This window comes from Triticum aestivum, chromosome 5A (genome assembly GCF_018294505.1).
Source record: "Triticum aestivum cultivar Chinese Spring chromosome 5A, IWGSC CS RefSeq v2.1, whole genome shotgun sequence".
Lineage (NCBI taxonomy): Eukaryota > Viridiplantae > Streptophyta > Magnoliopsida > Poales > Poaceae > Triticum > Triticum aestivum.
Window position 1 is genome coordinate 464,096,737 of NC_057806.1, and position 23,886 is coordinate 464,120,622.

The 23,886-nt window shown below is 42.9% G+C and overlaps 1 protein-coding gene across 2 annotated transcripts; it reads left to right on the top strand.

Annotated features, from left to right (window-relative positions):
• Window positions 1-5,967: 5,967 nt before the first annotated feature.
• Window positions 5,968-12,248, top strand: LOC123104046 (protein SCAI homolog). 2 transcript variants are annotated; one of them, XR_006450079.1, is made up of 9 exons: window positions 5,968-6,646; window positions 7,450-7,656; window positions 7,766-8,005; window positions 9,121-9,187; window positions 9,273-9,416; window positions 9,607-9,702; window positions 10,578-10,748; window positions 10,827-10,963; window positions 11,595-12,248. XR_006450079.1 is itself a non-coding variant. In XM_044525766.1 (9 exons), the coding sequence occupies exons 1-9, from the start codon at window positions 6,110-6,112 to the stop codon at window positions 11,779-11,781; spliced, it is 1,782 nt and encodes a 593-aa protein (XP_044381701.1). In that variant the 5' UTR covers window positions 5,977-6,109; the 3' UTR covers window positions 11,782-12,248. The 2 variants fall into 2 exon arrangements, 1 of the variants encoding a protein (XP_044381701.1); XM_044525766.1 differs by having other exon boundaries at window positions 5,977-6,646; window positions 9,607-9,698.
• Window positions 12,249-23,886: the final 11,638 nt, after the last annotated feature.

A 23,886-nucleotide genomic window follows, 5' to 3' on the forward strand; every position in this document is an offset into this window, starting at 1 on the left:
TCTCCAGTGTTCTTCAAGTCATACTTTGAGGACTTTCCAAAGCAACTTTTCTTTGAAAACTTATGGAATTTCCTCACTAGCATTGCAAGTTCTCTGCCAATTTCTTTGGCGCCACTGAACTGCAGTCAGATTCTTCTTCGGATCAAGAAATAGCGTTGGCTTTTGGCCTAAGAGCATGAGGTTTTTTATAGCTGGGACCATACATATCTCTTTTCTCAGCTTGCTGATATTCATGAATATTGAGGCTCTCAAGAATGTCAGTCGGGCCAAGTTGTTTGTAATCAGGACGCCCTTGAATCATCAAGGCCAAGGTGTCAAATGAACTGTCTAGAGATCTCATCAATTTCTTCACCACCTCATGGTCGGTGATGTCAGTAGCGTCGAGCGCCTGTAGCTCATTGGAGATATCCATGAGGCGATCGAAGGTTTGCTGGACGTTCTCATTTTCGAGCCTTGTGAAGCGATTGAAGAGAATGTGAAGAGCATCAACTCGGGTGTCACACTGGGTTGATACCCCTTCGCTGACATTGGAAAGCCTATCCCAGATAAGCTTCGATGTTTCCAGAGCACTCACTCTACCATATTGTCCTTGTTTAGATGCCCGCATATGATGTTCTTCGCTTGTGAATCAAGCTGCATGAATCTCTTCAGATTTGTGGCATTGACACTCGGACCCACCAGAGGCATGCCATTCTTGACGACAAACCAGAGATCGTTCTCAATAGCCTCAAGATGCATGCACATCTTGTTCTTTCAGTAAGGATAGTCTGATCCATCAAAGATGGGGCACGCAATTCGTACCTGTGGTCGACATAGCTAAAACTCCAGGTGGTTAAAATGAAATCACACAGAACAATGGAGTACCTTGCTTTGATACCGATTGAAAGCGCATGTTTACTCCTAGAGGGGGAGTGAATGGGAGATTTTTAGAAATTTGTCAAACTCTAATGAATTTGACGAAGATGAAAGTGAAGAAATAGAAACAGGAATGAGACTAATTCATCAGAGAAACATAAAGCATGCATAAAAGATATATGCAAGTGAAGAACATGCAATCATACAAGCATACTGGTATACAAAAGATGAAGTGAAGAAATGAAACACAACATGATGAAAGTCATCAATTCAAATTCTTCATAAAGCAGATCATAGATTCTTCAATAGCGGAATAAGAGAAAATAAAGGGCTGAAGAATTTGAAATCAGATAGGTTCGATGATGACACGATGATTTGGTAGACCAGCTCTAGTTGATGTATCAACTATACATCTGGTTAAGGCGGTTGAGATTGAACTCTGAAGACACTAAGTCTTCATCGTATTCCTCTTGAGCTAAGGTCACAACGGACCTCGCCCAATCACTCGTGGTAATTCTTCAAGGTAGACTTCAAAAACCTTCATAGACTTGTTCACTGGCACGCCACAATTACTCTTGGGTGCTCAGAACATGACGCCTAACCATCTGGAAGAATGACAGTCGTCAAAGGTAACAGACATCAGATCACATAGATCAAAACTCTTAAGTGATGCTCAATCACTTTGGCTCTGGTTGGATTTTTTCCTCGCTTAGGTTTCTCACAAAGTTGTTAGAGGAAGGATTGCTCTCAAATGCCAAGTGTCAATCTCTCTCTAGAGCAGCCAACCAACTAGTGGTTGTGGGGGGCAACTATTTTTAGCCAGGAGGCAACTCGACATGAATTGCCATAAATGCCCCTTCAGACATGACCATTGTTAGGATAAGGATCCACTCGACAACTGGCACTTAGCGTAGCAACAGTTGGAATTTGGACTTTTAGATTCGTCAGGGCACTCAATTTCCTCACGGTAGGCAAATCGCACTGGCGAAATCCACTCCCCAGTCAAACCAAATTCGCCACCGACCAGAAGAACTGCGCCTCTGTCGCTAGCAAATTCGTCAGCATTGGCAGAGATTTTCAAAGTCTTCACTCGAAGAAGTAATTTTTGTATAGGTTTTGGGTATTGCTTCGCAAACACGATTTATGTATCACCTAGACCCCTTTGACAATACGGTGTTTCCTGACTTAAATAAGAAGAAAATAAACTACAAAAACAAAAGTCTTTCAAGCTTATAATTCTTCACTTCAATTTCTTCAAAGGCCGCATCAAATTCTTCACTTGAAGAAATACATTTTTAGGGGTCGTCTTTCTTTGGTTAAACCAAATCTTCAGGAACTATAACTCTTGTGTACACTCATAAACACATTAGTCCCTTAATCCATTTTGTCTTTGATACTCCAAAACCACTAAGGGGGCACTAGATGCACTTACAGAAGATGATCGATTTTGGCGATGCGAGGCTCTCCGGCTTGATCTTAAGGGCGTAGCCGAGGTAGTCGACGACGGCGAAGCAGCTGGACACGGTCTCAGGCGTCGGGGAGCTCGGTGGGCGCGAGGATGATGAAGGCCATGGTGACGGAGCTTTGGTTCTACGTGGGGGAGGAAGAAGTAGCGCGAGGAGGAAGAGTGAGTGGGGGTTAGGGTTTGTCAGCGGCATCGGTGAGTCTTATGGTGCACCGTGGAGTGCTGGATGGTCACCCCATGGCAGATCCTCACCATGGACGTGTTGCGGTTGTCCACGACGCTCTGGTGAACAGAGGTAAGAGAAAGGGATTGCTGGTGGGCTGGGCCGCACTATGCACTTGCGGCCCAGTTGCACAATGGGTTTTTTCCTTCTTTTTCTTTTATGTTACTTTTATTTCCTTTTTGCTTTGCAATTTTTTCTATACTAAATTAATTTATTTTCAAACAAAACTTGGCCCATAATTATTAGGCAATGATTTGAGCTAGCCCAACAAGTTTCAATTTATTTTGAAATGTATAAGTATTTGTTAAATTAGATTGGCTCAAATTAATGACGTTGGCCCTGTTTTAAATATGGTAAGGCCATTTTAAAGATTCAAATGAGGTTGGTTCCTACATGAACATTACTTAGTGGTTATTTGCAGCCCAACCAACATTTTTGTTTTACTGTTTGAAGAAACAATAATTTAACTTGCATTTGCATTTGAATTTAAATTGGGTTTCAATCAAGTGGCAATTAAGCTTGCAAACATGATGACATGGCATCATTAGGGTAAGATCACTCTATCTTAATTATAGGGGCGTTACACTCACTCAGGTACTCAGCGCCAAACACTGCCACCACGGTCTTGCAGAACAAGTACATTGATGCAAGCCATATGGACTCACTCATGCGGATGTACTCATCCACAAGATTATCGGAAATTCTTTATGCAAGCATACAAATAGCCGCAATGCTTTTTCTGATAAGAGGAGAAGCCAACCTTACCAAGTGCGTCCTACTTGCACTCAAAGTAATTATCATATGCTACCACTCCCTCCTGAATGCGATTGAATACATGCCTCGCCATCCGGAAGCGGCGCCGAAAAAGATGGGGTTTGAAGAGCGGAGACGTCTCAATGTACTCGACGAAGAGCAGGCAATGACCACTCTCTCTATTGTGGTTCAACGCCGGAACATAGCCTGAGATTGATCCCCTAAACCTCAGCCGTTGCCTACCAATGTGGTCACTGACGACCAATGCAACAACCACAAGCTCCTCATCGCCCGAAGACGAATCATCTGACAAACAAGTGAGGTTGTTGAAAAAATATTCATCCCCACTATCCATGGTACCTGCAAGCAAAGTGTCGAACACCTTGCGATCGTGGTGGAGATGCAGACCATGAAGAGGAAGCCGGCCTCCTAGTACAGTCAGCATGCATGTAAAAAGCGGAGACGAGGGCAGACGGCGGCCATGCAGAGCGAGGTAGACGGTGTTGGGGCCGATTGGTCGCGCCTGCGGCCGTGGTTTCTCTAGTACCGACGTCGATGAGAAGGGGCACAAACACCGACAAGAACTCCTCTGAAAGCAGGGGTGAGGGAATTTGTGTGGATGCGGCGGGGCCAGTGGACGACATGCCTGGCCAACGATGGGGCGCCCGGGAAAATGGGCTGCCGCGGCGGTTATGGCAGGCGGGAGAGGAGAAAAGGGTGTACGTTTCACCGACTAGCGGGCCAGGAGAGGATAAAAAGATCGTCCGCGTGCATATGCTCCTTATCCACGCGGACACAAATCATAACCAAATTTAGACCAAAAATAGATGGAAGGCGGACAAAAAACAGACCGCGATTTGTATCCGTTTCGACTTGAAACGGATGGGGACGGACCTGATGCCGTCGGAGTTGGCATTCACCGAGCGACACCCAAGTACTGCAGAGCATACAGAATAACCACGAGCAAACCCGACTCACGCCCTAATTACCGGTCGCGCCGCGCGGGACCAGGACGAAACCCAGGCACAGGCAGTAAAGTTTACCGGGAGTTGAGGGAATCGTTGGCGTAAAGCAGCCGCCCCGCCGGTCAGCTCACCTCAGCTAATCCTGGCCTGATCTCCACGTCGCAGCAGCCTTTTAAAGCCCTGTCAGAGATTCCCAGCCTAAGCCGATTTGTTAGGGCATGTACAATGGTGGCATATGGATACATATGCCTCATGACAAAAAGTAATTTGAGGTATTTATATTTTTTTTTCTCCAATGCAAGCTATCACTAGTGGGCCTCACTAAGAAATAGAAAATAAAGACTCTAGTACATATGCATCCTTACTTTTCGTTCCAATCTTTTCTCCTTTTGTCACCGGACCACACTTTTTCTCTTCAAGCACCCGCCTCCTGAAGAGGATCCAGCTTTCCTATCCGAACCTACTTTACGTCATATCCGATCCTACATGGCATGCGAGGCATCATCTTGAGGCTATGCATTGTACATGCCCTTAATGACCCCGGCGTCCGGCACCGCGGCGCCACGCCAGCCTGTTTCCAAGCGAGCCAGCCAAAGATTTGGGGCAGCCGGGGCTGGGCGCCGAATGATTGCACGGCCACCCAGCCAGCCACCTGCAACTGCAAGGCTGCACCCACCCACCGACCAGAGAGGCAGAGGGAGGATACTCGCTGCGAGCTGCGTTTTCTTACCGCTGAATGAACCCTCGCTCGGTCAGAATGATGGTTCCTACTTTAATCGATACACACAGAGAGTTTCTTTGCGCTCTTGGAACAGTTTAGCCACCCCCCTTCCGATTTCTTAAAGTTAAAAGGTGCCATTAGTGCTGCTGGTACTGGATTAGTCAGACAGCTGATGGCTCAGAGCAAGTGTATATTCTCCGATCCTCCCCTTTTGTTAATTATTGTAATTAAGAAGTGTGAGGCAGTTGTGGTGGTTAGAAACTTAGAATATCCGTCGCTGACTGCGAGTGTTAATAAAGAGAAAAAGGTTTCCTTCACCAAACTCTGACGAGACACATAAAACAAACAGGAAATACATGCCCAGCTGCCTCCACCTGCAAATGCAATGCAATGCAAGGGAATAACAGCGCAGAAATCTTGATAAAGTTGTGAAACTACCAGCGTCAAACTAGCGTGCGTTGAGCGAGTCCACTCGAGACCGAGCGAGGAGGCATCGTCGGTGGGTTCACAACTGAATTTCACGCCATCCCCTGGATCGTCGTCGTCCCTAGCCCTGCTCTCGGATGGAGATCCATACCGAATCGAGCCGAAGGGACTAAACACATGTCTGACAGAACGAGTCGGAGGTCAATTCTCCGTGCGTTTTGGGTCCAACAAATCCGCTGCATTTTCTGCCTGTCAGTGCGTATCCTTTTCGCTTTCACCCCGGTCAACCGCCGGGACTTTTCCCAGCGGTGACATGGATTCCACAGACCGCCCACACTGGCTTGTATACTGTGGAGTGACAGAAGGTGGGCGATTAATAAACAAAAGCCCAGATGATTGACCCATGAGAGCCCAATTAGCGACCCAGGTGACAGCGTTTCCGCGCGGTAACAATCAACAACAGCTCACCCCCGTGTGCTACTCGTCCACTGTTTTTTACCGCTTCTCGAACGAACTGCCCCTTTTATCACTCTCTTTTCTCTCTCTCCCCCCACCGTCGCCATCTCACCGCGTCCTCCGCCCGTTCGCCGCCCGAATCCAAGGGACAGCGGGGAGGGAGGGAGGGAGGGACAGACAGGCAGGCAGGCAGGGAGGGGGCGAGCCCTCGCCTCCCCGGCCCCGCCCCGCCCCGCCCGCCGGCGATGGCCGACGGCGAGCCCTCCGGCGCGTACAGGGAGTTCAAGGCGCTGGTGGAGGCGGCGGACCGCAAGTTCGCGCGCGCGCGCGACCTGCCGCTCTACGGCGGCGGGGACCACCACAGCCGCAAGGCCTTCAAGGCCTACACGCGGCTCTGGCGCCTGCAGCAGGACCGCCGCCGGGACCTCGTCGCCGCGGGCCTCCGCCGCTGGGAGATCGGCGAGGTCGCCTCGCGGATCGGCCAGCTCTACTACGCGCGCTACCTCCGCACCGCCGAGCCGCGCTCGCTCGTCGGCGCATACGTCTTCTACGAGGCCATCTACAGCCGCGGCTACTTCGCCGCCCCCGCCCCCGCCAACGCCAGCGCCTCCGCGGCCGCGGGGGGCGGCGCCAAGCACCAGGGCCTCCTGATCCGCTACAAGGAGCTGCGCTTCATCGCCCGCTTCCTCGTCGTCGCCATGCTCATGCGCCGGGCCGAGGCGGTGGACCACCTCGTCGCCCGCCTCCGCTCGCTCGTACAGGAATCCAAGTCGGCCTACCCCGTAAGAAGCTTTTCTCCTGCGTGTGCTTTGGATTTGGGGTGCCTGAGTTAAATGACGCGTTTAGGTCTTCTTTTTTGGGGGTTATTACTTTGGGAAGCAGGACATGGCTGCCCTCTTCATTATTGAACGAATGTAGTACTGTGTTTCTTCTTCTTAACAACTTGGTGTTCATCACCTGTTTGCCAGAAGTTTTTGCTATCCAATCGAGTGTTTATTTTCGTGCAATTCAGTTTGAGTTACTGCGTCAATCCCCTTTGGCTGTGTGTCACTTATCCTGCTCCTCTCGTTTTTTGTTGCTTCACGCCCCTCTGCTGTTTAGTTGCAGAAGAGCTTAAGCATCCCTCTGTATTCATGTACAGTAGATTTGAGTATTATGGAGGGTTACTGATCATGGAAAGAGAGGGTTCGAGCGGATTCTTCTTTTCATGTTGCTTGGTGTTTGAGTCTGTGGTGATCTGAGTTTGTCAAGTAATAATGTGCCCTTACCCTTAGGATTTGTAATTTTTGGATTGTGTGCGGATGAGATGATGGTTCAATTGTGCATCCATCTCAATTTAAGACAGCAATGATATTAGGGGTACATAGTAGTACCAGCAACACATCAATGAATCTATGCATAAAGAGCGAGTAATGAATATTTTATTGCTTTGCTACATGAAAGCTTTGGATTCTGCAACTTATCGTGGTGTACTTGTTTTGTGTGTTTCACCCACTTATTTCTTTATTCATTTCAGTACACTAGGACATTTTAAGGCTGTTTTGCTTACAATTTTATTCTTCCTTACAACGTGACCTCTTCTTAGAAAACCAACTTCAAGGAATGGAAACAAGTGCTTCAAGAGCTTGACAGATTCTTGAAAGCTGACGGAGCATACAAAGGATCTAGATCACTTAGATATGATAACTTGTTTGATTCTTATGCATCAAACCTTGCATCAATAGCAAGATTCCATTCGAAAAGAGTACTGAAACTGAAGGAAGCTGTATTAACAAGTTACCACCGAAACGAGGTTACTCATATTACCCCTTCATAAACAAATTTTCTATTCCTCTAGTTATCACCTTTTTTGATACTATGCTGATCAGCTCCCTCGCATGATGCCGTTGTATGTACCACAGGTCAAGTTCACAGAGCTAACTTTGGACACTTTCAGAATGCTACAGTCTTTAGAATGGGAGCCCACAGGGTCTTATCAGATAGCTGTTAAAGAACTTACAGAAAATGGCACTATGAGTGATCAGAGTGGACCCTCTGGTCTGATCGATATTCACCTTTCTACAGAGATCTCTGATGGAAATCTTCCTTCAAATCCCCAAAGAGCAATCATATATCACCCTACAGTATCTCATCTTATAGCGGTAAGCCCCTTCTCAAAATTGCTTTGTTCCCCTTTAAAGTTGAAGTTTTGCATAATCGCATATGATATTCGTGGGAAATTCCTGTGATGAAAACAGCTTTAAACAGTGCTACATGCTGACCGTTTGACAGACTTGACGCTGATAATATGGTCAATGTTTGTGATTTGGTTAGTGAAATAACACTGTGTAGACTTGTTTCTATTGTCCATAAATATCATGCATCAGTGGGTGACTCAACCATAGAAAAGATATTGTATCATGTTATTTATATGAAATAAAATAAAGTTAAGATAAATTCTATTAAACTGAGGATAAGTTAGGTAGAATCCTTTAGAAATAGTTAGTAGAATCAGAGGATTTCCTGCATTCTTGCTACAAAATGATTGGCAGGCCAGCCTTTGCTCCTCGCAATGAGCTTGATGTGGTCATACTTTCTTAGGCTGCCTTTGCACATTTTCAACGCTGGGATACATGCATTTTGTGGTATGCTCACTAATCACTATGTTGTGTTACTGACCGAGTAGTCATTAGAAGATACTCCCTCTGTAAACTAATATAAGAGCATTCAGGTCACTATTTTAGTGTTCTAAACGCTCTTATATTAATTTACGGAGGGAGTATATTATAAAAGAATTCTGAGTTTAAAGTTTCACCGCATATGCCAGTGTGCATATGAGTGTATACCTTTTCTCCCTTTTACAGGAGTAGGATGAAAGTTGAATTGAATATCTGAGTTTTGAGTACATGTATTTGAAAAAGGCATGTTTACTGCCAATAATTGCCCCATAGCACGCTTACCAATAATATTGTCTTGAGAACACATCTCCTTGTAAATAGGCATAGTGATGTTATGGTTGTTAGCAGAACTGAACATCAAATTTTAAGCATAGTCACTGCGAAATTGGCAAATTGCACATGGGGATGTTCAGACCTTACTACAAATTGGTAATAATAACTTAATAATTCATGTGAGTAATATGTTACTAGATCTTGAGAGACCCCTTGAGTCACATGGACAGATGCAACTTATAGTGTCAATACACATTGTTCTCTTTTCTCTATTTCTGCCACCAGATTCCTTGGTGTTAAATCCAGTTCATGAATGGTAATTGCAGGTTCTTGCCACAATCTGTGAGGAGCTTTCTCAAGATAGCATTTTGCTAATTTATATATCAGCATCAGGTTCCTTTTGTATTTGGCATTCAATTTATGTTGCACTATTGTTTTGATTAGGTTTCCCTTCTAACTTCAAACATTATCCTTACAGGCCTTGCTGATCAGAATGCATATCATAAGTATGCATCTAGCTCTTCATCACGCTTGAGGCCTGCTTCTGCTTTCTCAATCAATAAGCCAAATTCACATACCGGTTCAGATGATCATGTATGGCTTGGTCCTCGTGGAAATGGTGGTATGCTCCGCTTTCTCATATAACTGATGGAACTATATGCCTATGTCGCATTACAATGTTAGTTATCAATTAAGTCCACTATTTATGGTTTGTTAGTTTGGTGGGCGACTAGGTTGTGAAATAATATCTTATTTTTATGATGATGGATAGCCTGCGTTTTCTCACATCGGTCGGACTATCATTTTTTCAGGTCCAAACAATCTTTATCCAGAAGATCTGATACCATTTACAAGATACCCACTTTTCCTTGTAATTGACAGTGAAAATAGCCATGCATTCAAGGCAGGTTTGTCAGAACTTATTCTTGACTTGGTAGAAAAATTGTTACCATGATGCGTGAGCTTTTAGTTGTTTCTTAGCTACCAGATTATATGTATGCATTTTTTTTTCTTTTTAGTTCACATTATCACGGATTGTATTTATGGAATCTGAATGGCCAGACATTCTCATTTGCTTCTTAAGTGGAAGCATCTCTATAGTTGGTAGTATTGTCCAGTGGGGTTCACAGATTCAATGTCTCCTTGATCTTTAAACCTATAAACAAATATTAAGCTGGTTATGAGCCTGTTAATTAGTCATCACTGATGATAATGGATCATGTATAACATATTGTGAGAACCGAGAAGGTTGGGCTCTAGGTGTAGTGAACTCACTTCTATAGTATTATAGCAATACCTGCTTTCGTACAGAAAACATCCAAACTTGCCCTTGTTAGGCCTTGTACAATGCAAGGTGCTTGGAGAAATAAACCAGGCTTTCCTTAAGCACTGGTGCTTATTTGTACAGGGCAGACGCTTAATTAGGCATCTCTCATGTAGAAATAGGCACTAGTGCTTCAGAAAAACCCGGTTTATTTTTCTAAGCATCTCCCTAAGCACCTAGCATTGTACAAGGCCTTAGTAGCCTGTAAAGCCATAATGTTGATTCCTTATCTTTTTTTGCTAGTTGCTTTCCTTGCACATAGTTATATTGCATTTGATTGGTAAAATTCCCGGAATAGGTTTTCTCTATAACAACTCAGTTATATCATGAAGTCGTATTACAGTGTATGAGGAATTCTTGTCGTAATTTGTTGAAGTGGTTCTTTGTCCATTCATTTTGTAGTAATAATGTAGAAAGAAAATTCTTGAACGAATTATCATTTGCTTGTATAATCAACAGGCCATACATAATGCAGAGAAGGGAGAGCCAGCTGCCTTACTTCTTTCTCCTAGGATTGCATCGGCCATGCCTGGTGTAGAATCAGGCAATGGAGGCCAATTTACATACTTCCTGACTGCTCCGATGCAAGCCTTCTGCCAATTAGCTGGAATAACTTCCGACATTGACAGCGTATGTTCTTCTATTTTTGACTTGAGTATTCCTGAGATATTTGTTTTGACGGTCTGATTTCTTTGGGCTTGTTTTCAGGATACATATGCTAATGCAGAGAATATACTTTTCTCTGCTTTGGAACAGTACGAAGAAATCCTCAGCACATCTGTTGGATTGAACATTGTCTGGGGTCAAATTTTACCTGATCCATTTCTCAGGCGCCTGATTCTCAGGTACATTAATCCATACCTTCCATCCCTGAGTCTTTGGCAGTTCTATGTTAGTTTGGCAGTATAACATGTAAAAGTATGTTGAAGCATGAACCGGCTATCCATATTATTTGCATGCACCCTCTTTTCACAGGAAAAAGGAACAAGTTTGCATTTAAAATTCATCATGCTACCACTATTTTTGGTATTAAAGAGTAAATTTGCGCTGGCACCAAAAGTATGAAATCAGTAATTTAACATGATCTGATAGAGTGGCTTATCCATTTGTAGTCCTTCCTTTAAATCACATCAGTTGTATTCACACTACTCTCTGCGCATCTCAGCATGCAAGTTATTTGGGCTTCAAAAATGCAGTCCTGATAGTCTAGGGAACACTAGACTATCAGCACTGCATTTTGTTTAGGTTTGTGTAGGGACTAGAGAACAGTTGCCGCATAGGTACTTGGTACCAGCAAGTTCAATCCTGACAATATGGTTGGCTTGCTAGATCTTTGTCGCATATCTTATGTTTATTTATTTTTTGTTTCTCAAACAAAGATTCTATTGTATCTTGAAGAACATATATTTGTCCCGCACACCAGACACTGTTGGTTCGATATGCGAAGTGTTAATATTCTTCGTTATATGTTGTCAGGTTTATTTTCTGTCGAGCAGTGTTATTCTATTTCCATCCTGAGGAGAATGGCGAACATCTACCAACCTGCTTACCCGGTCTTCCTGAGTCGGTCTCTCCAAACGCCAAAGCCATCAAGACTCCCGTCCTTCTGCTGGCAGAAAACCTTGTTGTCAGCAATCGGTTTCATTTCGGCAACAGGACATGATGATCAAGTGCAATAACACAGGCTTTCTGTAGATACCTCCTTGGTAAATATGGTCCAGCTATTTGTTGATTGTTTAGCGTTTATACAGCCAGCGAAGGATGAGTCTGTGTCAGCGAGCTATAGCCGTCTGCAGCCTGGTTGAGGTGAACGATGATAATAGGATGGTTTTGTGTGCTGCTTCATCTCCGTTGCGCATCTGTAAAAGTTTGTTTAGGGGTTTGCCTTGCTTTGCTTTGCTCTAGGTAGTGTAGGGTTTCTCCTTCCTTCTCTTTTGACTTGTGTCAGGAGAGGGCAGTTTGTAAGCTGGAAGAGGCATTTTTTTTAGTGCTCTAGAAGGCAGATTATTTTTTTAGGCTTAGATTAATATGTTGAAAGTATTTTAGCTCCATGTTTTGCATTGTTTTCCAGTTGCCTTGTGCTCCTAACGTTCGCAGTTGGTGTTTGCCTTCCTTGAGGGGTTCCGCGTACCTGTCAAGTTTGTCTGTTTTGTCTTTTTACTGGGTAACATTGGAGCATGTGAATTTTGAAACTCTTGTAAACAGATGCTCCCGATTTCTCGTGAAATTCCTGCATCTTAACAGGTGCTGCTGCATAACAAGTGCCACATCTCTTGTTTAACTGTCTTGTCTGATTTTTTTGAGTGGCAACTGCCTTGTCTGATTATGACACCGAGCCTCTGTCTGGCCGTTAGTGGACTGTGCGAGAGGCGCTGGGTTGGGCTGGACTGAGATTCACTTGGTGAAGGCACGCTGCAACTTTAGGCCTCTTTTGGTTCATAGGATAGAATTATCATAGGAATAGGAATCTTGTAAGAAATGAGATGACATGTATCTTAAATCCTATGAGTAGGAATAGAAAACAAGATGTCATTTGGTTGACATCAAAGGAATTTTTCCATTGAGTCTAGGCTCTTTTTTATTTTCCTATGAAATGTGGAGGATAAGAACCAATCATATGTAGGAATAGGAATCTATTCCTATGAACCAAATGGCTCTAAAGGAAAAAATCCTATAAGAATCCTATCCTCTAGAATTTCTATGAAATTTCTCTAAACCAAAGGAGGCCTTAGCCATGTAATCTTCAATGATACGGTCTTGGTCCTTATACCTAAGGTAACGAATCCTACTCTTCTGTCACAATATAGGCCTGTTAGTCTTTGCAATGTCCTGTACAAAATTGCCTCAAAGGTGATTGCAAACAGATTAAAAGTCATTCTCCTAGATATTATCTCTGAGGAGCAATCAGCCTTTGTGCCTGGCAGACTGATCACAGATAACATAATATGTGCATATGAGTGTTTGCATTTTATGAAGAGAAACATATCCAAAACTAATATTTCTGTGCTTTGAAGTTGGACATGATAAAAGCCTATGAAGAGTAGAGTGGGATTATTTACAAGCAATTATGGTCAAGCTGGGTTTCTTGTCAGTCTGGATTGATATTGTTATGGGCATGGTTAGATCAGTTTCTTTCTCAGTTCTGTTTAATGGAGAAAAGCTTGGGAGTTTCCAACCAACAAGAGGAATTTGACAGGGAGATCCTATTTCCCCTTACCTATTCTTACTTGCGGCAGAGGGCCTTTCGTGCCTACTAAAATCCAGTTCCCAGTCATCAGCTCTAAGTGGTGTTAAGGTGGCTCCCACAGCTCTTGAGGTGAACCACCTTTTATTTGCAGATGACAGCCTATTGCTTTTTTAAGTCTAGTGTTGAGGGTGTAAATTTGGTGTCAAACCTGTTGAATCTATATTGTAATGCCGCGGGACAAAGAGTTAACAATGACAAGTCCTCGGTATTCTTCAGCAAGGGGTGTCCACAAGGCACCAGGCAGGGGATCAAAGATATCCTGGCAGTGCAGAATGAGTCACTTAGCGGGAAATATTTGGGGATGCCTACAGAAGTTGGAGAATCTAAGAATGGCACGTTCAAGTACCTCAGGGACAGAGTTTGGGAAAGGATAAGAGGATGGCTGCAAAAACTTTTGTCAGCGGCAGGAAAAGAGGTTCTTATAAAATCTGTGGCTCAGGCGATTCCGCTTTTCTCCATGTCTTGTTTCAGACTCCCGAGGGGGCTTTGTGAGAGCATAACATCAACCATAAGACAACTCTGATGGGGAAGTAAGCAAGGAAAGAGAAAGCCATGTCGGGTGTCGTGGGATGTTATGACAAGGCCGAAGAATTTGGGAGGACTAGGCTTCCGCGACCTCGAGATTTTAACTTGGCTCTTCTGTCAAGACAAGCTTGGAAGTGCCTAGAAGATCCCAACTCTTTGAGTGCAAGAATCCTAAAGGCTGCTTACCACCCTAATTGCACTATTCTGGAGGCAAGTTTGGGGCCGCACCCCTATCAGATATGCAATTAATTCTAGATGGGAGGGACATTGTCAAGCAGGGAATAATTAGAAGGATTGGCGATGGAAGGACAACTAGCATTTGGGAACATAACTGGATTCCAAGATTCGAGTTTATGAGACCAATCTCATTGCTGGTGCTTAACCCACCAACTCATGTTGCTGAACTGATGGACACCACGTCGGCCTCGTGGAAAGAGGAGTTGGTTCGGCAGATCTTCACTCCAGTGGATGCCGAGGCAATTTTAAGGATCCCAGTATGCTCTAGGCCGCTAGAGGATTCCCGGGCATGGGCCGAGGACCCGCAGGGACATTTTTCTGTCAGGACGCCCTATAAGATGATTTTCAGAATAAAGATGGGTAGAGAGGCATGGCTGGAGGAGTCTGAAAGTTTGTCAAATTTAGAACTGAAAAAGAAAGGTTGGACACATCTTTGGAAAATGACGATGCCCTCGAAACTGAAGGTACTTGCATGGAGGCTTGCACAACATTCTCTGCCTACCGGGGACGTTCTGCAGCACCGGAATATGGCTATAACAGATGTGTGTGCTATTTGCGGAGCCCGGGATAGTTGGCGCCATGCACTACTGGAATGTGCCGTCTCCAGATGTACGTGGGCTCTGTCTAATGAGGACTTGGTGCAGCATTTGTCCTCCAATCACGACCCTAATGCAAAATGCTGGCTACATTCCATGGTAGAGGCTCTAAAGGAAGACGATCTCACCGTCCTGATTGTGACCTTGTGGGCGATCTGGTCTGCACGTCGCAAGGTGATTCTTGAAGGCATTTTCCAATCTCCCCATGCTATCAACGGTTTCTAACTAGCTATTTCTCCGACATTGAGTTCCTGAAGAAGCCGACAATGGCAGCAAGGTCTGTACCGGGGCCAAGGCCGACGACATGGATCCCTCCTCCGGATCAGCATCTAAAAGTAAACGTTGACGCGGCGGTAGCAAGGCACGGTGGTCTTAGAGCGGTCGCAGCGGTATGCCGCGATGGCGCGGGAATCTTCCAGGGGGCGTCTGCTCTTATATTCAACAATATTGATGATCCTAAGGTTTTGGAAACATTGGCTATACGTGAAGCTCTGGCTCTCTCAGAAGACTTGTACGTTCAGAAAATTTCAGTTGCTTCCGATTGTAAAAAGGTGGTAGAGGCAATCAAGTCAGGCACGCCGGCTTCATATGGCGCAATAGTGCGACAAATAAGGGACCGCTCTAGGTTTTTTTCCTTCCTGTTTGATTAGTCATGAGTTTAGAACCTTCAATGTTGAGGCTCACAAACTTGCAAATCATTCTTTAACGTTGGGTACTGGCCGCCATGCTTGGTTAGGCCAGCCCGGAGATCTTGTCTTCGTCCCTATAAACCATATTATGCAATCAAAGTTGAACAATTCAATTGCATTTGACACGGAATTCAGTAGCATTTGACATTACAAAACTGTAGCACATAACATTCGAATGCTACAGCAAGAAATGCCAATATTGAGTAATCATTCAAGTACGACACGCCGGCGCGGCGCGGGAGAGCGAAGCAGATTCCCACGAAGTGTTTTCTTGAGCCTGCCCTCGTCCAAAACTGCTAAGTGGTCAGGGCTTTTGCCTTCGTGTGAGATTGACCATTGGATATGTTTTGGATGGAGATGAAGAGCCTAAAGTTGCAACGTGACTTCACCAAGTGAAGTCACTAGATCTTAGTCTCGGTTGGGCTCAACCATCGTTTTCCCAGCGATCCGTGAGCTTGCGTGGGTGGGCCGGCCCATTTACTCTTACAGGTGGTCCCCATGCTGCTATTATACATGAAATATTAGAACGTAAAGCTAGTTTCCAGTTCTGTAGTTTCATCCATGAACCCAGAAACTTCAATTTCGAGGCAGATAATCTCGTCAAATTTGCTTGTAATCTTGCTACAGGATATGTGTGGTTGGGCAATCCTCATGACCCAACAGTTGGACCTATGTTTGAATCAATAAAGCTTGGCAAGATTTTCTCAAAAAACAAAAAATTCAATATAAAAATGTCTGTGTAGTTGTAGAAACTGTTTCATACCATTCAAAAAGAAATATGATACATTGCAAAAATGTTCACGTGTTTCAAAAAAATCTAACAATTCTAAGAAAAGAATATATACATTGTATAAAATGTTTGCATAGTTAAAAAACGTTCCGATCTTTTTAAAGCAGGTTTCAACGCGTATTTGATTTTTTTCACGTACTCAAAAGAGGTTAAAAAATTAACATGTATTCTAAGAATGTTAAACATGTATATATATGTTTTAGATGTATAAAAAATGTGTGTATGTATGAGTGTCTGCGTCTGCTGCGTCCAAAAAAACATATTGAAAACATGTTAAGCATGTATAAAAAACGTATCTGGTGTAAGAAAAAAATGGACATGTGTTGAAAAAAATAAAAGGAAAAAAAGAAAGAGAAAATTGAAGAAGCAGAAAAAACCAAAGAAAACCCAAAAAATCCGAAGAAGGAAACCCAATGCAACCGGTGAAAATTCATAAAAGAGCACAAAGAAAAAAAAACACGAGCTATAACCGCTAAAGTACTCAGCCGGCCGAAAGGCCACACCAAGTTACGTCTTGGTACGAGCAAGAAATAGCTCCCACGTTCATTTTACGTACAGGAAATGCCACCCTATGTTTTCTTCGTTTTCTTTTCTTTTCTTTATTTGTTTTAGTTATTCATTTTTCTTATATTAAATTTTTGAACTTTTCCAAATCGAAGATTTTTTCAAAATTGATGAACTGTTTTTTAATTTTAGTAAACGTTTTAAAAAATAATTTTAAAATTTAATGATTTGTTTTCCAATTATTGAACTTTTTTGAAGTTTGTGAATGTTTTTTCAAACTGCGAACATTTATAAATTCACGATTTTTATAATTTTAGCATTTTTTGAAATTTAATGGTTGACTGGTCAATCACTACCGGTCAACAATTAAATTTTCAAAGAAGCCAATATTATTTGAGAACGGTTTTTGAAAATGCGAAGATGTGATTCTTTAAAAAAACTCAAACATTTGTCTGTATTTTAACATGTTTTAAGATAAATCAATTTTCCAAGCATTTAAAAAAAACAAGAACATTTTGTAAAATGTGAAAAAATCAATATTTTTTGAACATTTTCTGAAAACATGAACAAATTTTCAAATATGCGAACATTATTTGAAAATATGACTAGTTTTTTTAAAGAAAACAACAATTTTAGAAATGGCAAATATGTTTTTGTAAGTTTGCATTATTTACCAATTTTGAAGAAATTTTCTACATTTTTCGAAATGTTTGAAAATGGAAAAGAAAGACGCAAATAAATTTTTTTTTGCAAGAGAAATTTCCAATCTATTCATCAATCAAGACAGTACAAAGAACACAAGAGGTAATAAAAATTACAGCCAAGTCTATGGACCACCTAGCGATGACTATAAGTATTAGAGCGAGTCAAATGTGCACCGACGTCATCGCCCCTCCCTCATGAGAGCCGGGCAAACCTTATTGTTGTAGATAGTCGGGAAGTTGTCGTGCTAAGACCCCAATGGACCAGTGCACCAGAGTAGCAACCATCATCGATGATGAGAGTTGTAGATCAGAAAGATCCACCGAACAAAGACAAATAAAAATTGGATCCAAATAGATCCACTGAAGACCAGCGCCGACCGAGTCCCACGAGATCCAACAGAGACACACCTCCACACTTTCTCCGACGACGCTATTCACTTCATCGGGACATGGATCGGACATGAGAGATATTATTTCTACTTAGGGGCATCGTCACTGCCACGCAACCCCAACAAAGATATTGAACCTACCAAAAATGAGAACATGGGTCCCTCCCGCCGGCACGTAAGGGGAGAGAGGGGAGCGAGATCCTCCACACCTCCATGGCCCAAAGGCTATCGAAGGTGGGGCGGATCGGCGGCGGCGGGAGGAGGAAGGAGACTTTTCCTAATGAGGAGGAAAGACAACCACGTATTTAGCCGGGTTTCTCCTAAGACTGAAATAAACTTGTAACAGAAAACAAAAGAAACAAGAAAATCAGCCAAGAAAACCAAGAACACCAAGTAGGAACCTTCCCAAAACCAGAATCACTATACACGTTAAATAATAAAATGGGTCGGCCCAGATTCGACCAATCGGTTGCTGAGTATGTGCGAAATAGCAACAACTTGACGCGATTTGCCATTTTTCTTCGAATTTAGGAGTATAGCTTCTAGTTTCATATATTATGAAACATATTGATATTAATTGAATTATCGTAGTGATGAATTGGTGGATTTGGAAAACGTGTACTCGGTAGAAACTTGGTTATTGCAAAGATAACTGTTTTTCTAGAGAAACTTCAAATATATTCATCATCTATATATCATGGCAATACAGAGAACACGAGAAGTAACAAAAAATATATTTAGGTTGGAGGACAACTCAACGACGAGTACAAGCACTGGAGTGAGCTGAAGGTGTGCTGATGTCATCACCCCTCCCTCAGCAGAGCCGGGTATACCTTGTTGTAGAAGACAATCAAAAAGTTGTCATGGTATGACCCACAATACCAGCGCATGAGAACAACAATCATCACCGATGAAGTGAAATATAGATCGATAGGATCAAGCTTGTAGACATGACCGAAAACTAGATCCAGACATATCCAGATAAGACCAACACTCACTGAACCCCGCGGGATCTGACTGAGACACCACAACACGCCCACCAACGATGTTAGAAGCACCATAGATGTGAGAGACTATATTCCTACTAGAGGAAATCACCACCGCCACACACCCCTAACCAAAGCGCTGAACCAAACAAGAACAAGAGCGGGGTCCCTCCCATCTATGAGGGGCCAGGGTGCTCCGCACCTCCACGCCACAAAATCCATGCGAAACTGCTTCATGCACGATCCTGGTACACGATGTATGCACGACATGAAAATCCAGGGGCTGGTGTTCAATGTATGCACACATGTCCGGCTGGATTTTAACCATCGTCTATGGTTCGTCCGAATCTTGTCGTGTGTATAGCATGATTCAAATCCATGAGAGGCGAGGCAGATTGGTGTGCCGCCGACAAGAGGAGGGAAAACCCTAGTCGCCTGGGAGTCGCTTCTTGGGGAGCTTTATAAGATAACTATTTTTTTGACCCAACAATTTATTATAGCAGGTTTCCAAATCCTTAGTAATTTTGTACAACAATCAAAGTATGATTTCTTTTTGAATTGTCTGGATCTAGTCTTCGTTCATGTCTACAAGTATGATTTAGTACGATTACATGTAAACTTAGTAAAGATGAAAGTTGTTTTTACTAAAGGAAGGTAAAAAAGATGGTCTTGGAAGATCTGAATGTGAGGCATAGTCCACTTTTTAGGAAAAGAAAACCCCTCTCCAGAACCATGTACAAGCCAATATATATTTTCAATGTCTGCAGAACCATGTACGAAGCGAGAGTGGTACGCCAGTGGGAGGAGGGACCGGAAGATGATATCATCCATGATCACAGCTGCGAGATCGCAATCCAAGGGCACACGGGTTGTTTGGTCATTTGACAACAAGATGTGATGTGGTGGTTATATATCTTGTATATGATATACAAATAAGCGTTGGTGCTTGTTTCCATGCCATAAATGTCTAAGTAAGCATATGTGGCCCATAAAAAAGTAGAACATGGCTAGGTAGCGATGCTGCGCTCATTCGTTGTTTGGAGCGCACCGTCGTATATAGTAAATACATGTCCTTATGGCCAGCTGTCCATACGAGAGAATAAAATTTGTCTGGCCACATCTCATAGCGCACATGGCTACCAATGGAATCAATCTAGATCTTGTCCCCACATTCATTTATTTGGGGTTCAACAAGTTTTAAATGCCATAATTTTTATTCAAGCATCGAAATCCAGTTTCATTTTCAATGTTAGGTTTCTCACGACAAATTCTTCAAAACTAGATGCCATATGGGTAGGTTTTCGTTAATCTTTTTCTCAAGGGCAATTTTGGGTGCAATGGAGTCAACTATAGTGCTATGGGGAACAACTTATTCTTTTTTTATCTACTAGGACTGCCTATTAGGTTGGTTTGCGTAAAAAGAGAAAAACCATACAAAACATAAGGCATCTCTAGTGCTACATACAAAGCAATTTCATGGGCTTGTTCATTACACTGTAAAGGAGGTATGATAAGCATTGTTCATTACACTTTGTGTACTAAACCATGTTCTACGCGAGAGTCCTATGTGGGGTTAGGTATGTTTCCATGGGCTTGGGTCAAGAGGAAGATCTCATACAACCCATGGAGGATTACATCAAGCGGTGATCATCATCAAATTTGCGGTGTGCAAGTTCAAGTGGGCATTTCGAGGAGATCATTCTTGAAGCTTGCTGCCAACTGTGTGACAATGGACTTGTTAAGATGTGCCGAAGAGTGGCTCACCCATAGTGGAGTATGGGTGAGCAATCTACTAGTCTTCATCGAGCCAACGCAATCAAGAAAAGTGGTCTCACTTGAGGAGGTCAAGATCGTCATCATCCAACTCAAGTGGATTATGCGCAAGGCAAAGGTTTGCCATTGATAGGTTTTCTATTTTATCAGTCTGATGGCGGTAGTTGGGAGTAGGGATGAAAATGGAGCAGAAACAGACGAAAATGAGTGCTACCGTTTTTATATTTTTTTGTAGAAGCGGAAACGAATAAAGAAACCCCGGAAATGAATACTTAAACAGATACTACCAGAAACAGACACGGAGCGAATACAGAGCGGACACGGAAACAAAAGTGGGCGTTGACCGGAACTTAAAAACCCTTTGAATCATAAATACCCACAAAAACAAACAAATTTAATGAATTGGTAACGTGGCTACAAAATAATATGATTATGTTAGCAAATTAGCGTAGTATTGCAGTAGTACTGGATAATTGCGTATAGGGCCTAGTTGAGTATGTGTGTGGTAGTAGAAGTTGGGTTTCAAATGATCCCTTCTTCTCATTGTGTCATTGTGTGTTGTTTGGTGGTTGGGATATAAAGCTACCATAAGCCTATAGTAAAAATAGAATTCCATATTCAAACTTTTCATTTCCACGCCAGTTCCATCGGAAAACACCGATCCATTTTTGTTTCTGTTTTCGCTTAAAAAAATTCCATTTCCATTTCTGTTTTGCAAATTTTCGTTTTTGTTTTCTTATTGCCTCTCCGTTTCCATTTTTCTTCTGGAAAACCGGAAAATTTCCACTCCATTTTCATCGCTAGTTGGGAGACTGGGTTATAGGATCCATTTTCATACTATCAAGGGGGGCTCTCGAGTGAGTAGCTTGATCGTATCATTTGTAGAGATGTCAAACCCTTGCCTCCTTGCATATATATTTCTTGGTTCTTTTTTGGCTTTCCTCTGTGTGAGTTTTTGAGCTAGTGGTCATCTTCATGACAAGATTGAGTTCATCGAAAATGGATTTCGTATGCATCATTTATGATGTTTTAAATGATGGATTTTATGTCGGTTCCTCATTCATAGTGGTTTCGCATCTCTAAATCATAGGCACATCTCCCTGCCACTTCTTACTATAACCAGTCGTTGTTGGATAGTACTTGTCATCATCTATCCAACAATTTTGATTCTGTTGTATTCACAGCTCATTTGCAGTAGTTATATCAGTTTTAGTATTGGAGCATCCTTATGTTTTGCTTGGATAGTTTCTCTACTTTAAGCGGTAGTAGAGCGGTAGTACTACTCCCCCAAGCAGTCGCAACCACTTTCGCTTAGTTTTATGCTTCTGTTGCCCAATCTGCTCGAGCGATAGTACCTCTCTGGCAAAACTTTTTCTATCTCGTTGAGTTATTTTGACTGTGCTAAGTAGTAGTACCGCTCCCCCAAGCGGTAGTACCACTTGAGCACTACTTGTGGGCGTAACGGTTGGATTCCGGGGGGGGGGGCTATTTAAGGGGGCCTTCTTCCCAAATGGTCCATATCTCTTGAGCTCGTGTTTGCCCCCATTGTTGACCTTCTTTGAGCTTGCTATCTCTCGATCCCTTCAATGATTCTTGATAATTCTTAAGGAAAAGAGAGAGGAGATCTAGATCTACATTTTCACCAATCATTTTCTCCTCTATGTGAGGGGAACCCCTTGGATATAGATCTTGAACTTCTTTGTGTTCTCTTCTTTGTTCTTCCTCTCATTTTCCTTCATAGCATTAGTTCTTGTGGGGGATTTGGGAGAGAAGGACTTGGACACTCCGTGTGCCCTTGCCATTGCATTTAGTTACATTGGTTTAAGTTCTCCACGGTGATACGTGGAAGTGAAAGTTGAGAAGCTTATATTGGGTATTTGGGCACCCTAGAGCTTGTTCCTATTGGGTGCTCGGGCGCCCTAGATGGTTGGTGGTGCTTCGGAGCTCAATCATTATGGTGTAAAGCTTCGGGCAAGCGTCAGGGTCTTCAATTAGGTTGTGGAGATTTCCCCAAGCAATTTGTATGGTTTTCGGTGACCGCCCCCAAGGGTTGTCAAAGTGTACGGGTTCGGTGACCGCCCCCAAGGGTTGCCATTTGCACGGGTTCGGTGACCGCCCTCAAGGCTCACTTAGTGGAATCACATCATCTTGCATGGTACGAGGGTGTGAGGAGATTACGGTGGCCCTAGTGGCATTTTGGGGAGCATTGTGCCTCCACACCACTCCGAACGGAGATTAGCATCCACAAGGGTGTGAACTTCGGGATACATCGTCATCTCCGCGTGCCTCGGTTATATCTTACATGAACCCTTTACTTATGCACTTTACTTTGTGATAGCCATAGTGTTTCATGATATATATCTTGCTATCACTTAGTTGTTTATCTTTCTTAGCATAAGTGTTTGGTGCACATATGCGAGCCTAGTTGTTTTATGTTGTGTGCTTGACAAATTAGACGGTAGTTTTATTCCGCATCTTTTCAAGTCTAAACCGTAATTATTTTAAAGCGCCTATTCACCCCCTCTAGGAAACATTGACGATCTTTCAGTAGGCAACTTAGGTCGCTTGATGGACACCTTTCATGGTGTTTTAGGCAATTGGCGATCACCCATAGGCAATTTCGTAGCGATGTACGCAACTTGATTTTTGAGGCAGACAACTTAGAAGCCATGTTAGATAACTTTCCACTTCATGCTAAGCAACTTTAACAGTATGGTAGGCAACTAAAATTTCTACAACTTAGTTTCCCTTGTATGCAACTTAACAACCATGGTAACCACCTATTACGCTACTACACACAACTAATTAGGAGGCTACTAGGAGAATTCACTTATATATACACACGGTGCAATTTATCTAGCATCAAAGTTGCTCATGTTTAACACTAAACATACCTCATCTAGCATCAACGTTGCTTTATAAAAATCATAAAAAATATACCCATAGGAACCCAACGGTGAAAATAGATCATAATTCCGACACACGATTTGAATGTTATAGTTTTTAAGTTTTCTCTTACCAAAATTAATGCATGTTTATGTCATCATTGGATTCACATGGTTGGTCGGACGAGGTGGAGAAAAGTTGATGTACGGTAGTTCAGAATCTTTTTGTATATAGAATGGATGGGTGGAGAGTTTTCCCAATGTGGAACGAGTCTGTCCCATCATGCGGTCCGCAAGCTCGATTCGACCGAAAAGTGCAGCTGCGCTTTCTAGCATCTGGGAAAAAAGTAAGCATCTATAAGCAACAATGGATGTAATGTCATTAGGAGTCATAGAATTTGTGCTCGATATTCATTTTGCTAGAACTTTAAAAATACAGAATT

Bases quoted from the DNA above. Each gene is read 5' to 3' on its own strand.
- LOC123104046 (XM_044525766.1), top strand. From the start codon at position 6,110: ATGGCCGACGGCGAGCCCTCCGGCGCGTACAGGGAGTTCAAGGCGCTG. The intron at 9,699-10,577 runs GCAGGTTTGTCA...TATAATCAACAG, and splicing joins AAAATAGCCATGCATTCAAG to GCCATACATAATGCAGAGAA. The intron at 10,749-10,826 runs GTATGTTCTTCT...GCTTGTTTTCAG, and splicing joins TAACTTCCGACATTGACAGC to GATACATATGCTAATGCAGA.